This window comes from Ischnura elegans, chromosome 3 (genome assembly GCF_921293095.1).
Source record: "Ischnura elegans chromosome 3, ioIscEleg1.1, whole genome shotgun sequence".
Lineage (NCBI taxonomy): Eukaryota > Metazoa > Arthropoda > Insecta > Odonata > Coenagrionidae > Ischnura > Ischnura elegans.
The window spans coordinates 102,354,497-102,370,733 of record NC_060248.1 but is presented as its reverse complement, the minus strand read 5'-3'; the positions used below and the strand labels follow the sequence as shown (position 1 = coordinate 102,370,733).

General features: G+C 35.4%; 1 protein-coding gene across 4 annotated transcripts in view; it reads right to left on the bottom strand.

Annotated features, from left to right (window-relative positions):
• LOC124156259 (E3 ubiquitin-protein ligase HERC2) overlaps window positions 1–16,237 on the bottom strand; it is a 149,075-nt gene that overhangs the window by 49,987 nt on the left and 82,851 nt on the right. For 2 of the 4 annotated variants that reach the window (XM_046530682.1, XM_046530683.1), the window contains exons 45-48: window positions 12,675–12,931; window positions 11,981–12,268; window positions 9,617–9,830; window positions 2,296–2,583 (exon numbers count right to left, since the gene is read on the bottom strand). In XM_046530682.1, coding sequence (XP_046386638.1) covers window positions 2,296–2,583; window positions 9,617–9,830; window positions 11,981–12,268; window positions 12,675–12,931 — 1,047 coding nt within the window. The remainder of the gene's footprint in view (window positions 1–2,295; window positions 2,584–9,616; window positions 9,831–11,980; window positions 12,269–12,674; window positions 12,932–16,237) is intronic. The other 2 variants (XM_046530685.1, XM_046530684.1) reach the window with 2 other exon arrangements.

Sequence of the window (16,237 nt, the reverse complement as noted above, 5' to 3'; positions counted from 1 at the left end):
CTATTAATCAAATAAAATAAATATCTAAATGAAAGTCAGCTTCGAAAGTGCACGATTCCCATCAGGATTTATGGATCAGCTGTATCTGATTCATCTATCGCTATAACTTGCAATAATTCTTAGAGGCATCAAGGGGATTGATTAATTTCAATAGATTCACGGTAATTGGGCCATCATATATGAGGGGCAGCCACTACTTTGGAAAAAATCTTCAGGAATACAAACAAATTGAAGAAATAGCTTGAGTTGCACCTGGTTAATAGTGACAGAAAGTCATTTAGGCCAAGTATAGTTGGTTTGATCCCAACACTTATGTGAAGATATGAAAATTTTCATAGCATTAGAAACTAACTAAGTATATTATCCCACACAAATGCGCTAATCCTGGGCACCTATTCTCATAAGTAGTCTCTCTTAACGCTGCTTATATATATATAACAAACTTTCAATGTAAGTTCCAACCTACTCAAACTCACTTTATAGCATTACTAAGCTATCCAAAAGCAACTTAAATTTTGCTGCCATGAGGCTTCATCTATTCTGGATTGTTAATATCTTTAGCAACAAGTACCATGGAGATGGAGACTGGGCTGCAGATGATGGATGACACTTCGCCAAGTGATAGTGGACCAAATTAAACACCATCCATCTCATAAAGGTTTTTGTAATGGAGTGAGATGATTCAAAATAAAAATCCACCTCGGTTTTATCAATTTAGCAACAGAATAAAACAGATTACTTGAGTCAAAGAAACAAAATTGAAACACATAGATGAGGCAACTGATGTCAGAGCACCATAAATTACTGAGCATCTACAGTAACTGGGTCAGAAGTATGCAACGGCTGACCAATGGAAACAAAATTCAGAGGCACTAGCTGAAAAACTTGATATGTATTGATAATTTGGAGGATATATAGGATTGGCTGCTAGAATGGCAAAGTGCAATTGGAATAAAAATTAAAAAGGCTGATTTTTGAGCAGATTTCCAATTGCTGTAATAGTTGTATGCTTGTTGTAAATATTTGAATATTTAATGATTCAAGTGTACCATTCCTAATTGTAAAGCAGACCCCAAGGGACAGAGTCACATGCTTCACTGTGTCAAGATACCAAATAGAATAATAAAATAGGTATAACATAGAGTTCCCTTTTAGTGATCACTGTACATGACAGTATCATGGAAAGAAAAAAAATAGGGTAAATATGTCCCATACTAACCTCCTTAAATTTGACACCGTAAAACCATCAAAAGTGCATTCTATGCATATTAAAAGTGTATGTGTCTTTGCACAAATTGCAGTCAACATTAGCAATTGGCAACAGTAATCACAGAGCCATGTGAAATCCACTCACAAATAGCAGTTGATCATTTGAATGCTTCAGATAATGAGAGCACTTATTGAAAGTATACATAACTTTAACTTAGAATATTATTGTCAATTTACAAAAGCAGGATCACCAGCAACAGTATTTACCTCCCACATAGTAAATCCAATTTCATATTCCTACTTGTGGTTGCGACACAGTTACGCCATGAATCTCACTCGGTCATATCAGTATGAAATAGATGACAATACCTGGTCAATGCCAATTCTCCAACGATTCTTTTCATTCAGATGTGACCAAGTTGATCATCATGAAAGATGAGGGATTAAACTAAAAAAATTAAATTCCAGGACATCACAGCATGAATTGGAAAGTGCTGGGACATGCCAGAGTTAGTGTGACAGCAACAAGTCCTTTTTAATGAAAGACTGAGTTGACTGCAAATACACTGAGCTATTATGCTAAATTCCTAGTGCAAGTATGAACTCAAACTATACGTATCATTTATAAAAGTCAACTTCTACACAGACTAAGGTTCTTTGAATACCTACTTTAGCTACGTGTGGGTTCTCCATCATGTTTCATATAGGAATGGAAGCAGAGGAGACTATTGAGAACTAGCAAACTAATCAAAGTAACATAAGAGAACTTTTTGGAAGGCTTCAGATGAGAATTTAAGATATGTATCTACCCTGGAGAAAAATATTACATTGATGTAAAAACTTCTACCATAAAATTTTGCTAAAAGATGTACTCACAGCTGCCTCTGAGCAAAATGTTAAGTAACTTTCCTAATATGAAGAATACATTGACTTGAAAACATGAATGTTAATATTCCAAATGGCCTATATTGACATGAAATACTTTAAATTACTTGAAATGGGATGGAAGAAATTATAAGAAAAAAAATTAGAGATCAAGTCCATTGATAACTACCACAAAATGTTATTTTCTCAAAAATCACTGACCTGGCTCTGCAATCCTGTTAAAGTGATGTCTCCTATGAGTTATCCTAGAGTAAAAGCATGCTTCACAGTAACTGAAGGATTCACATGTTTTACAACGAAACCGTGGCCCAACCAATGGTGATGCACCACAACCGTCACAATGAATACCATTGTGTACAACATTAGCTCCTATAGCAGCCGATGGGGCAGACATTCCAACAGAAAGTAGATCTGATTCTTGAGTATGAGATGGCCAGCTAGTATGATGAGTGGTATCTCCAAAACCATCCCTTCTATTTCCAAAACGTCCTAATGAAAACAAGAATTTAAGTGCTAAAAATGTAAAGCATATGATAAAGTAGAGATAAAAAAGGAAGATAGCTAATGTGAAAATTTATGAGTGCTTGCAGGGATATCTCAATGTAATTGAAAATCTGTTCATATGAACCTTGCCACAGGTATTTCCATGCAGATGATGTTTCTAATGAGAAATTAAATTTTAAAAATGATTTAGAATGAGATGAAAATCAAAAATGAGACATGAAAGTGAATGAATGGAATATGGAAATCCTCTCTAATTTCATTTTCATGCAATAATTCTAAGACTGATTAAAAATAGCAAATGGCATCAATTAGACATATTCACTCCTCACACTAAGGAGTAATGTTACCAAGTAAGTTCATTCATTATGTTTCAGTAGATGAGCCATAAAAAATTAAGGCATGTACAGGTGGAGCTTATATAAACCAGTTGAGGCTAATAATATAGCATTCTTTCTCATTTTATAAAACTTCTGCATACACACTTCTGCCCGGCAATATGAATTTGATGATACATGCAACATTTAAGTGGCCACAAATCCTAACTTTCAAAATTTTTACGTACGTTTCAGTTTTTTATGGTATTTTCAGAGAAAATTTTTATAAAATGCCTACTGTATATGTAACAATATTCAGGCGTGCTGGAAGGTCATCAATTTCATAATTCCAATAAAAATTAACAGGAGAAAAAAGATCATCAAGGCATGGAATATCACCTTCAAATTTTTCAGTTAGTACTAAAATTATACATGAACTGGTATTATTAGTTTTGCATACAGTTTGAAAGTTCAGCAGGGTTATTCCACTAATCGTATGGCCGGGCCATAAGTGGAAATCGACCATAACTACGGCCTCGAGACATACGTATGGCTTCGAGCGATTCTACTCTGAGCGAAAGGCCATAAGTCGGGCGGTAGCTATGGCCTAAAGGCCGTAATATTATGGCCTGCCTCGGAGGCGGTCATAACACGGGCCATACGAAATAACATTGCTCGCCTAAGGCGTTATAAAAGAAACTTACGAAGTGTCATCGATTACATAGCGATTGTTTCAAGAAATATATGAATATTGTGGGTGAGCACATACGGATTCAACGGGCATTGGCAAGATATATTTAAAAAAGACGTCGATTTCATAAGGAGGATACGGGATACGTGTAGGTAATCCGTTCGCATACGATGACGATTATATTTTCATTAACTATTTCCGTGCGTCAAAAGTTGTTACTTAATTTTTAAGTAGATATAGCGGATGAGCTAAAAGTTCGCTTGTAGTTAAAAAGTTAGGAATACTTTTAACGGATGCTCTGCTAAAGTGAACGGAGGAACGGGCCCGTTCCTCTTCCCGGAGCCGGCTTTTATTTGCTTTCTGTGCTACATTTGCTAGCAGATTCCTTACTTGTTTCGATAAGCTGTAGGTAGTTTGAAATATCCGCTATTAAATGTTTTATATTTTAAGATTCTCGTAGCATAACGGTTCATGAGGGAGGATATCTAAGAAACATAGGGCAAGAAATTTTTTTGGCTGTAAGGCAATCTTTCAGTAAGTGGATGCGTAAAGGACAAATGTCGTCCACAAATCAAGGAAAGAATGATAGTCTCATATTGATGTTTTAACTTTATACAGCTACCGAAACATAAGCCTCTGATAATAAAAGTAATGAAACTTAAAGTTTCAATTTCATCTTTAGATTTCGTGCATTGGCTGGATTTATAAGGCTTTTGGGGTCAAATGATTGCAGCCATGAGACAATAGTTACACCATTGGAAGGAGAGGAAGGGGGTTAGAACTACAATAGGATGTCATGTTCTAACTATATCCATTACATGCACAATTCACGAATATTACAATACTGCACGGTACAAAATTCTTCTGCTTCTTCTCGCCCGTGATTTGCGTTCTTCACTTGTTTTAAAGATCTTCAGCGTCTGCCGCTAGATTAGTGTTTAAAGAAAATCCAAATTTATCCTTTAATAAGAGTCCATTTCGGTTAAGTAACATATAATTAATATTTTATTCACGTTGGAACAAACTTCCTTCTCAAAAAAATGACTAGTATATAAAAAAGTGAACCAAACTTATAGTACCAATTATAATTCTCATACTCGCCTGCAGAAAGGGCGTTAAGACTTTTGGCCGGGCCATACGATATGGCCCCTCGAGAGTGGAATCGGTTTTGGCTGTAATTTCGGGTCAGACCATAAGAAAGTTACGGCCGGCCATACGTATGGCCCCGTTTAGTAGAATAGCCCTGCAGGGGAGTACACATAGAGAAAAAAATTTAGCGTATTGTTTGTTGCCTATACCTGAGGGGCACAGGGCCATGAGATTTATATTGATATTAAAAGGAATCCTCGGATAAAATAAATGATCACCTCTGCTGATACATAGCTAGCAATTATTTACAGTAGTTAACTCAACTTAATGATAGTAAGTGTTAGGACTATTCTTTTGGATAAATTACCATGTGAATTCCAATCGAACCATTGCATATAATTAACCCTTTCCCTGCAGCTCACTCTTTGGGAACCGACCAGTCACATGTGGCGAAAGCGCTGAGCCCATGGCTGGGAGGAAGAAAGGGTATGTTCACATCAGCCTGCCGTGGCAATGTACCAGGTGCGTTCATAGCAGCGAGAGGGTTAATGCCCATGTATGTACATTAGCAAGTACAGCAATGGTGCAATGTATGGCAGAGGAAGGGAAACACAGCAGACAAGAAATGGAAACAATGACAGGATGGCTATCATAGCAATCAAAGAATAATAATGGAATTAGCAGCTGTACTGGAAGACTTGATTGGTAATGGAGATGGTTTCATCCCTTTAGATTCCGGGTTTTAGATATTTAAACCACTATAACTGTATTAAAACTTATTGAAAAATATTATTAAAAATTCAGCAAACTTTCTATTTAAATGTATGCCGAACTTGACTCAATACTAACAATTTTTTAGCCAAACAATGTATGAATGATTACCAGACAAAGCACAAAATCAGTGCAATAGCCTCAGGAAGGGTTTAGCCTAATAGGCCACCTCAGGTAGATGAAGCAAAGTAATTTCCTCAGACTATGCCCCCTGGTGCATGAAAGTGAGAGACAATGTTCACCCCAACCAGTGTGAGTAGCAGATGACCAGTGGTTCATAATACTTATATTAGATTTGGCACCAAAATGCTTTCTTAAAACTACGGCTGAAAGTCTCCACTTTTCGAGATTTGTGATAGAAAATTACTGCTTGACTCCAGCTCAGTTCCGAGATTAATATGCTTAAAAAACTGAGTTTCAAGCTTGCTTGAGATCTCTGTTGCAGTGGACCTGATTTTTCTGGGCGTTGCAATATTGTGAGGAGAAATTCTGACCTCAGTCTCTCCGATTTCGATGTCAACACACATATGAGTGTGGTTACAAATACAAATGTTTTAATTAAGTTTTCATCCATTTTTAAACAAACCTTTTCAAAAAAAAATATATTTAAAGAGATGATAAAGTGATCACATCGTTGTGCTATGTGGTATTTCACTGCTATCCATAGCTGCATTGCAATTGTCTCAATTTGCTTATTTTAAAGTGGGGAATTGCAATCATCTCATATATTTTTTCTCGATTTTTTAATGATTAAATCTAGAATTAATATTATTTTTAAATTTGCATAACTGATGTTAATTTTGTTAATAGCTAAATTTTACACTTTAAATTCAATTTTTTTCCTGCAAGAAATACAGTCGGATCCGGATTTAAGGTCTTCGCATTTAACGTTTTTCCGCATTTAGCGTTTATTTTTTTGGGTCCCGATTCATTCCCTATTAGGACAATGTAAAAATTATCCATACTTAGTGTTTCCGCATTTTGCGTTTTTCCGCATTTATTGTCGTAAAAATTGGTCCCACTCAAGATTTTTTTGTCCGATTTAACGTTATTTCATGACGGTTCATCCAAATCTTCGAATTTATGCTCATCAACAAGTACAGTCTCATGAAAGTTTACCAAGAGTCGATAGAATCTACCGGGGAACGCTTCTTCAACTGCTTTCTTCCGCGAGCGCAGCGCTGCGACCTTCAACTCGCAAGTTGGGTGATTTGTTTTCTCGTAACGTTTCGCTCCTCTTCTGATCCAAACACCAGACACTTTTTGTATCAGATCCGATCTAATGGAGCAAAGTCATCCCTTTATAACCTCGAACTACCTTATCCTTCACTTCTTGAACTTGACTTCGATGATACGTGACGACTGACGACACGGGTTATCCTCCGAGGGCCGCTACAATAATGGTTTTCTCGTTATGTTTTCAATTGATGGCTTATGCCCCTTTCAACTCTACTCCCTACGGGCAGTCGACTATTAGCCAAATATTTTTTCAGTCGGCTACTTTCTCTGTTCGAAAGAGGAGGCCCAATATCAATTGCGCAGTTCACTGGAAGATTCTTTCTATAATCCATTCCAAGGTCAGTTTCCACGGAGGAACAGCGAAAGAACAAAGGAAGTGTTTCCCTTGTCATGACCGTGAGTGAGAGCATTCTTTCCCTACGGAACAACATTATTTTACATCGTAATTTAGATATCCCGGAGCCAATTTATCGACATGCGGCTGGTTGATATCGCTGCCGATTCAAAAATATTTGTCTGGTGCTAATTAATGTCAAAAGAGAATGACAATCAGAGTTTTGACGAACTATCACGGTCCATGACTCTAAATAAATCGCTCATGCTGGAAAAAAAATCACCGCATACTCACGGTAGAATAGATGAGCGCGGAAAAATACGAAAATCCGGCAGGTATCCCTTGGTGGTTGACTTCGACATCATAACCCTGACGAAATTGCCAAACTCCAGAGGCACTGACAATTTTTCGGATGAAATCCAGTTCTGTTGAAGATTAAACCTTTTCACTTAACAGAGTTAAGCTAATCGTACAACCAAATTTTATTAAAAGCTGCCGAGAAACAAGGCGAGCCGGAGTCAAGGTGATCAGCGCGCCGCGTAAGCAACTTCTCCCGGCTCCATTCGACCTGCATAAGGCCGCGGATACATGACAACGAATCTGGTGTTATCATCGAGTTGAATCACCGTCGACTTGTACGCATACTAAAATATGATTCTACTTTTTTGGATGACCTCGAAATCTAAAATGTGCACATAGGAGGCTTTTTAAGGCTCATAAATTCCTTGTTTTGCCGAGGCAACAGAAAACGTTAAGTTGGCAAAATTCCAGAAAACCTCACTTTTACTAGATATTCGGTAGTTGAGAATTCGGGATTAGCGATCTTCTGCTGTCCCTTTATTTCACTCATTCCTCATGATTTTTCGAGTACCTACTTACATCTTTTCTTATTATATTAGAAATGCTATAGTCACCTACATGTCACTTTTACAGAAAAAATTCTAAATTTCATCGAGACCACTGAAATATGATAAGAATGGAATCACTAATGTCCATAATAATAATAATAATGTGTGGGAATGCTTTTAAGTTGATGTTTATTCGAATTTTCTTAAAATATGTATTTCATTAAAACAATTGTCATCCTCTCATTACTTATTTTTACTACCCATTTCTTTAGCTGATTCCTGAAAAGTATTATCCAACCGTCATAGGGCAGAGAACATATATCTTAAAATATTTCATTAAAACAATTGTCATCCTCCCGTTACTTATTTTTACTACTCATTTTTTTAGCCAATTCCTGAAAAGTATTATCCAAACTTCATAGGGCAGAGAACATTTCATTAAAATTTTTTTTGCTGCATTCAGCACCTATTAGTTACTTAAAATAATATTTTTTATTCATAAAAAGCCATTCCAATCATTTCAGACCCTAAATCCTGAAAAAAATGGCAGGTCCTCATTTAGTGTTTTTCCGCATTTAGTGTTTTAAATTTTGTCCCCCCTGAAAAACCTTAAATCAGGATTCTACTGTATTTTTAACAACGAAAAATATTTTACTGCACAGCTCTTCATGATTAACTTGCTTTGACAAGCTACGATTAAAGGTTTTAGTTTAATAAATAAAAATAAGCACCATCTTGGGTGCTCCAAAAAGTTAAGTTAATGAATAAATTAAATGCATCACTCAACTACCGATGCCAAAGAGACTTCAATTGCCTTGTGAATTAATCGTATTTTAAATACTGACATGCAAGCGTGACAAAACTTTCTAGAAAACAGTAGTTTTCCATTTTTTTGAAAAATCTTACAAGTGGCTCCTGACAATATTACAATATTTTAACGGGCTGAAAAATAGCATCATCTATTACTGTGATACTTCGTCTTTATTTTCACTAAGTTCAAAAAACTTGTACTGGTTTTGGGTGTCTTTACATTACAAAAGGCCTAGTGCCAAGTGCATGTGACTTCTCACATAAAAAAATACCATTTAAGAATTTAAGGACATTTAAGGACTTACAGAAATAACAAAGATGAAAAAAGCAATTTTGAAAAAACACTCAATATGTAACTCCCATAGGAATGATTTTAAAATGAATATTTTAAAATTTTGCAAACCCAGCCATGAATTAGATTCTAGAGAGCAGTTTGAAATTTTTAAATTATTGAAAACAGGACAAGACTCTCATAAACGAATATCTTTGCCCATCTTTTCCCCTACTTTGGTATCTATTTTAAAATTCATCTCCTCCTCTGTTAGGATACTTGGTTACAATAATGAAATATACAAAATAATTTATGCTTGATCATAATGATTACTCACCGAAACCCAGGTCACTTTATGTCAAAAAAGTTGAGGCATAAGTAACAGGTGACTAACCAAGAAACCTGATAATGTTTAAGTTTTCCTAGTTATAAATGCTGGAATACAGTCCATCTATTAATTTTCTTTAGGAGACTTTAGGCAACATCAGAAGGAGTATGCAAAGTAATTCTTAATTAAGCCCAAAATTTCTACAAAAGTGGGTGTGAGAAGATTAATTTAAATATTAATTTATTTTATATCAGGATCCAAAAACTCAATTTTAGGAATATATTGCATGTCATAAGAAGTCGAAGAAATGAACAAAAATTTACTTTGGGTATTAACTCCTCGTCTTGCAGCAGGTCCCCTGGATAGGATCTTAGGATCCAAGGATGACAGTGATTGAGGGGCCGAAGAAGCAGCAGAGGCATGAGATGCAGCAGGAGGGGAAGATAGGGAGGCAGGAGATGAGGCTGAAGCATACTCCAACACCTCAAGGTGGAAGGCTCTGATCCAATAAGGACTTCCTCTTTCCTGCCAATCAACCTGCCAATATATAAAGTACAGGTGAGATCAAATCCACTTCCTACAAAAGAATAGAAAAGTGATTTTCAATTCAAGAATCAGCTTAAATTCTATAATTTCCTTTAACTATCCACTTATCTAAGGAGAATCCCAACATGTGATTTAAATGACAATCCCAAAAATCGTGATAAATAAAAACGGATTTCAAGAATTAGGTAAATAAAATATTGACTGAATTTTTACCTTACACATGTTACTAATCATACAACACCAAATCAACTCTCTGTTGAGAATGTACATTTGTATTCTTATTGCTTCTGGTCTTTAAGTCAGGTATGTGTCATTTTGATAATAATAATAAAAAGGCAAGGAGTACATGGAACACAAAATTATCTCATTAAATGAACAGCTTCCTGATTTCTTTTAAATGAATACATTATAATGCCATTTCACGCCACGTATGATAATAAAAAGGTGCTCATTTACAAAGGCGAAAAAACTAAATGATCTAACATACATTTATAAACCATGAATCAGTAATGGAATAAAACTTCTATTTTCGGTCAGCATCACTGAGCAATGAAATATTTTTGAGCGAAATTGTTCAGCAAAATGAAAACAAAACTTTGGAATGAACTTCCTTGTAACAATCTCCTTCCATAGTTCTGAGACAGACATCGCAGTGCATGAAGGAAACATATCTATGTACCTCCCTGAGGAGATGATCCTATCACACAATGCAAGCAGCTGACCCTTAATAATAACAGCTATCAAACAAAGACTGAATTGAATTGCTAATTGGTCACAATCAATAAATAACCTTGATAATTCAAAATAGAACTGGAATGATACAATAAAGGTGACAATAATAACTTTTAGCATTAAGGGAATGTAGATAATTATACTGTCATATCAATATTCACCAAACAATTCTTTGTAATTTTTTTTAATTTTGGAAGGAGTTGAATAGATGGTAAAAAGATTGGCAATAGCAAAATAAATATAGATCATGAGTAAATACTGCGGTGAATTTTATATAATGACTGAATATTTTGAGACATTTCTAACAATTTCCTATATATTAGTACCATTTCATAATGCAAGGGTAACCTGAAATTTCCAATAATAATATGAAATGCAGTGAATTTTATGCTAAAAAAATACAATCACTAGTATTCCATATTTTGTTCAGCAACCAAAACCTACACATATGATCTAAAGCCTGTAATCATGGCAAATAAAGAAGGTTGTAATAAAGAATATAGTTGCATTATAACATAGACTCAACTAAAATATTATTCATTAGCAATCCCAGGAGAACACTTCCATGGGAGCAGGCAAAAACAGGCAGCGCTTAACAATTTTCCGTTAGCTTCTTTTTCATCTAGCACCCAAAGCAAGAGATGTTATATCAGCCCATGGAAAACTTTTCTGGGTGTGAGTAATAAGTCTGAAAGCATAAAAGGCAACCACCCAAACTCAAAGCAACTACCACTCACCAGCTGAGTTAGTATGGAGGAATGTTAATTGTGCACAGAAAAAAATGAAGGTAACCAGGCTATGACTGATTTACATTACTTTAGTATGGCATTGAATGCATAAGGATATACAGCTCAAATATATTTTTACAAAATGATGGTAGTTATATTTTGCTATGTAAGATTTTAAAATGAGTTCTTTATGTCAGTAAAAAATATTATATTATTACTTAATACCAAACAGGAAATCACCAGTCTTTTGAGTAAAAAATGAATCATCAGGAATGAGATTGATCCACAGATTTCTTTTTCTCTCCTATCACAAGACAAAAGCCCAGTCAAGTTGGTCTTGTTTTGCATTAAGTCCCCAAGTTCTCGCCCAATTGATACTCCTATTCAATAATTGACTCCATTATCTTAAGATTGATATTTTTAAAAATTTCCCATTTTTTTAGCATAAGTAAAAGTTTTAAATCAAAGCATTAAGTCAGTACTTTGAGTTCCATTTGAAATACCATAATTTGAGGTAATTTGTTGACATTAATCAGTTAAAATCTTGTATATACATAAAATATTCAAGTTAAAAATTAAAAATAAATTTCATTGGAATCAAAACCAAATTATAATAATTAAGTAATTCAATTTAAATGCTAAACAAATGACAAGTTATTCTGTACAGCACAATCCACTTGCCTCCACCAAGTCATCATGATTCTTTGCCACATACTCAACATGGAGTACACGTCCAACATCACCATAACGTAATGCCTCTCCATACGCTCTTGTACAGCATCGTACTAGTGCACCCGGTTTCAGAATCTCCCTGATGCAACTAGCATACTGATAAGGTGAGGCAAAACTAGATGGCTTGATTGATGGAAGATCAGCCAATGGGTATGAGGCGGGTGCAGAGCTTTCAAATAAACTGTGCTCCCCATAACAACCATCGACATTCCAGCTTCTAGAGGACCATTCTTCAGGCTGAACAAATAATTGAACAACACCAAAAAAAAATCACTCACAGAGCAAAATTTTTACACAGATATTAAAAAATTTCTAAGTGAAATATGAATATGTTAGTAACTAAAACAGCCAAAATTAGATTACTCCAAGCTAAATTAACTTTGACTAAAACAATCACCAGCAATTTCCCATGGAGGTTATTGCAATATATCATGCAGTATGAATTGTTAGAAACCCATAAATTGATATTTGCTAAATTATTCATCCTTCAAAAACATATTTCAACACTATATCTATACAAATCTATATGCTCATATTTCACTAAAGTTCTAAGTTAAAACTGAGATTTCTATACCCAGTAAGCTCGAGCAAAATCAATCAGCTTAATTTACAGAACCAATTGTAGCTTGTGATGCAAACCAACCCTTTCATGTATGCCTAAGTTTTGTGGCACAGAGCTGGTGGCCAAGTATGGCCCATCAGTACTAAATTCATCAGAAAGTGAATCATCAGTATCCTCTGATACAGCAATGGCTGCTCTTTCCTGTCCTGTGATTACATCAAGAGGTCTCACGCCATCCAATGATGAAGTGTTCTCAGAGTCAGATTGAATCTGATCTTGATTCTCTAGTAACCAGCCAACCAGTGTTTCAGGACTTGGAGCCACCTCACTAATTCCACCTGAGAGTATGAAAAATATCAAAAATAAATTAATAAATTACGCTATAAAAAGAATGCCAATAAAACTGAAAATATAAAATATGGTGGTGATATACATAATTCCAAAAAAATTATTAAAAGAGATAAAGGTGGCTTTTAATCAAATTGATTAATATCTCATGAATAGGGACATGCAAAAGGTGGGGTTGTTTTATAGCAAAAAAAAGTGTTATTTTTTTACAAAAACGATGTTATTTTGCCCTGAAATCGGTGTTATTTTAAAAGCAAAATAATTGATGCTGATTGAGAGCCATCCTTCCAGTGGCCCACCCTTTTCCCTAAATTTAGGATATTATTGACTGGGAATAATTTAAGCAATAATATACATGGAGTATTGACTGAATTCACCTATTTTACATATTTTATCCTTCGCGTAACCATATCTCTAGCTTACATAGAGAGAAATTACTTTTAAATGTCTGTAATTTCAAATGAAATATTGCTATTGTGATCAAGTTGTCATCTTTTACATTTGTTCTCTTATCTGTTAACACATTGCTATAGCAGGAAAGAAATCTTCTGAGTCCACATTTGCAGAGGGGATCCAAATTGCTTAAAGGCGCAAAGATGTAAATGATGTCTCAGACATTTGAGCTCCTGGATTGCTTCAATTATATCCACTGAACCCCGGGAATTTTGCTTTTGTAGTAATTTCTGTAATTACCCAACCCCAACATCAACTTCTCTGTCTCCATTGATTCCAGGTCATGAATTTTTTGTCTTTAAGTCAGAGTTCATGTCTGTAGTCGGAACTTCTTGGGGATCAAAAACTGAAATCTTTCCAAATACCTAATTTTCTGCTTATGTCTTCTACCATAAGAGAACTAAGTTTGCTTGATGCCTTTTCAGTAGAGATGGGTCGAATAGTAGATTTCTCGAACTCGAATATTAAGTAATTGGTCGAATATTCAAATACCTCAAATACTAAACAATGAATGCGGGAATGTTTGACTCGGTTGCCTATTCAGCAGGAAACACAAGATTTTGGGGAGTAATTTTCAATCAAGATTATTTGTTATCATTTTAATGCCCTGCCAATCCCTAACAAATAACATACAGTGACACCTCGATAAAACGAGACCCCTGGGTGCTCAATTAACACTCGCTATAGTAAATTGTTGCTCTACCGAAGGTGTAACCAATATACCTATTGTGAACACTTACATTGGAACAGGATTGGTGCAGCGATGGAAAAATTTCCATCCGATAAACGTAAGCATAAATCCAGAAGAAAGGCGACGTTTTTTTGCATCAGTTAATTTCCTTACTCTAATAAAAACTAGTCAGACAATTTATAAGAGCCGTACAGAATAAAAATCATGCAAAGCTTTGCTTTGTCACTATGCCAATGCACAACCGGTGGAGCCATTTTTCTATATACTGAATTAGTGCATTAACGTGATCATTCTATTATTTTGGTATTTTCAGCAGAAAATTCAAACAATTACTGATAAAACTGTATCTCCGTTATTTAATCCCTCAAATGCTGCCATTGGTGTATGTTTATTGTTCCTGTACGTTACGTGGCAGTAATGAGAAAAAACATATCGCATTTGTTTCTGCAGACGAAAACGGTGGAAGGTGGTAGAACGATCCTGCCTTGGAAGACATTTACTACCATCCTATGTAATATCTTCATTATTTGTCCTAAAAAATTTGCTAAGAATGCATACTGATGTCATTAAAATTCCTGTTTTTTTTTTAAAAAAGTTCTATTTTGAGTGTTACCCCTGCGATGTCATTGAAATAATACACACAGTGTATCCACTGCCCTGCAATAAAAACGATTTGAATTAAAATTGGTAATATAAGAAAAGATATTAACAGGATATTATTTCACGAACAATATAAAGAAGATAGCGTGCTGGTGTCACTTAAGTAAAACAAAAGCAGCTGCAAGAAACTGCGACTAATATAAGATACATGGGTAATATATGCGACAAAGAAATGAACAATACACATCTGATGGAGCCTATGGCCAACAAAACTTACGAGAATGAATTTACTGATTTAACATTCTCAATAATGACTGCAAAACATGAAAAAGGAATGCAGAATTTTTTAAATTCAATAAACTAAAAGTGCAGCAACAGATTTTTACATATGTCATTGCTAGGGCATACTACATGCCTCTAGAAGCATCACTGCAAGAAATACCTTGTACTGCAAGGGTTATGTCAGGGAGTAGGTTGTAAAAGAGTTCTGTTTCGTCTGCATTATATCACGCGGGGAATACTTCTTAAGAAATTTTGCTAGGATAGGAGTCCTTTCTTTCATGGCTTCGGGTTTACACTGCAGGCATCACCAGCAATTATGAAGGGAGATAACGCTTTCGTGCTTTGAATTAGTATAACCAACCTTTCGAACTCTCGAAGTTCTCAATTCTCAATCTATTCCTGAAATACTCCGCTTAAACCTTAAGCATAGCCCCTCACCAATTGCCCACTTCAATCTGCGTGAATTTCTCAGCAATTCACGCAGATTGAAGTGGGCAAAACCACCCGAACAAAGCTCCTCCTAACTCTTCATGATATGCATTCCTTGGGCTTTTTTTTTAATTGTGAAGAGAGAATAAGAAGATAAATTAATAATGCCACTCTCCTATTGCTATTTTATTATCACTTTCTTGCTTTGGCCATGAGAGCATTTGGTCAAATGCTCCCTGGAACTCACAGACGTGCGGGTATACTGCCGACTGCTATCAGCCGTCCGAGGAACAAAAGAAGATCGAGCATTTGGGAATGTTAATGCCACTATATTTTCACCAAAATGAACTACTTATTTATCAAACGACAATTTGCTACATGAATTTGAAACTGAGCACTCCATGCTAACTTCATTTCTAACAGATTGCCAGCAATTACAGAGATAAGAGACTTTTGGTGAAGGGTTTCCGGCGATGGAAACTCTCGCTATGGCGAGTGCCAACACCATCCTCGTAATAACGAATTTGTTTTTGCATGCTAATCATAGCGTCAATAGACGGTGCCTTGGCTATCTCTCGTAATGGTGGGAGTCTCGCAATAGCCTGTACTCGCTTTAACGCGGTTCCACTGTATATATCTTTGTGTTATGCTGCATTATGAGGTTTCAAGGAGAGAGTTGCCCAGATCAAACCGCCCAAAAAAATCAACTATAACAAGGAAAGTGACCCCCAGTTGCATTACTATACAAATACAGTTTATTTTCGAACACTAAATATGTAATTTTAAACACTTATCAAAAGAAAAAAATAAAACCATAGCAAGGCTGGTTACAAATATTACA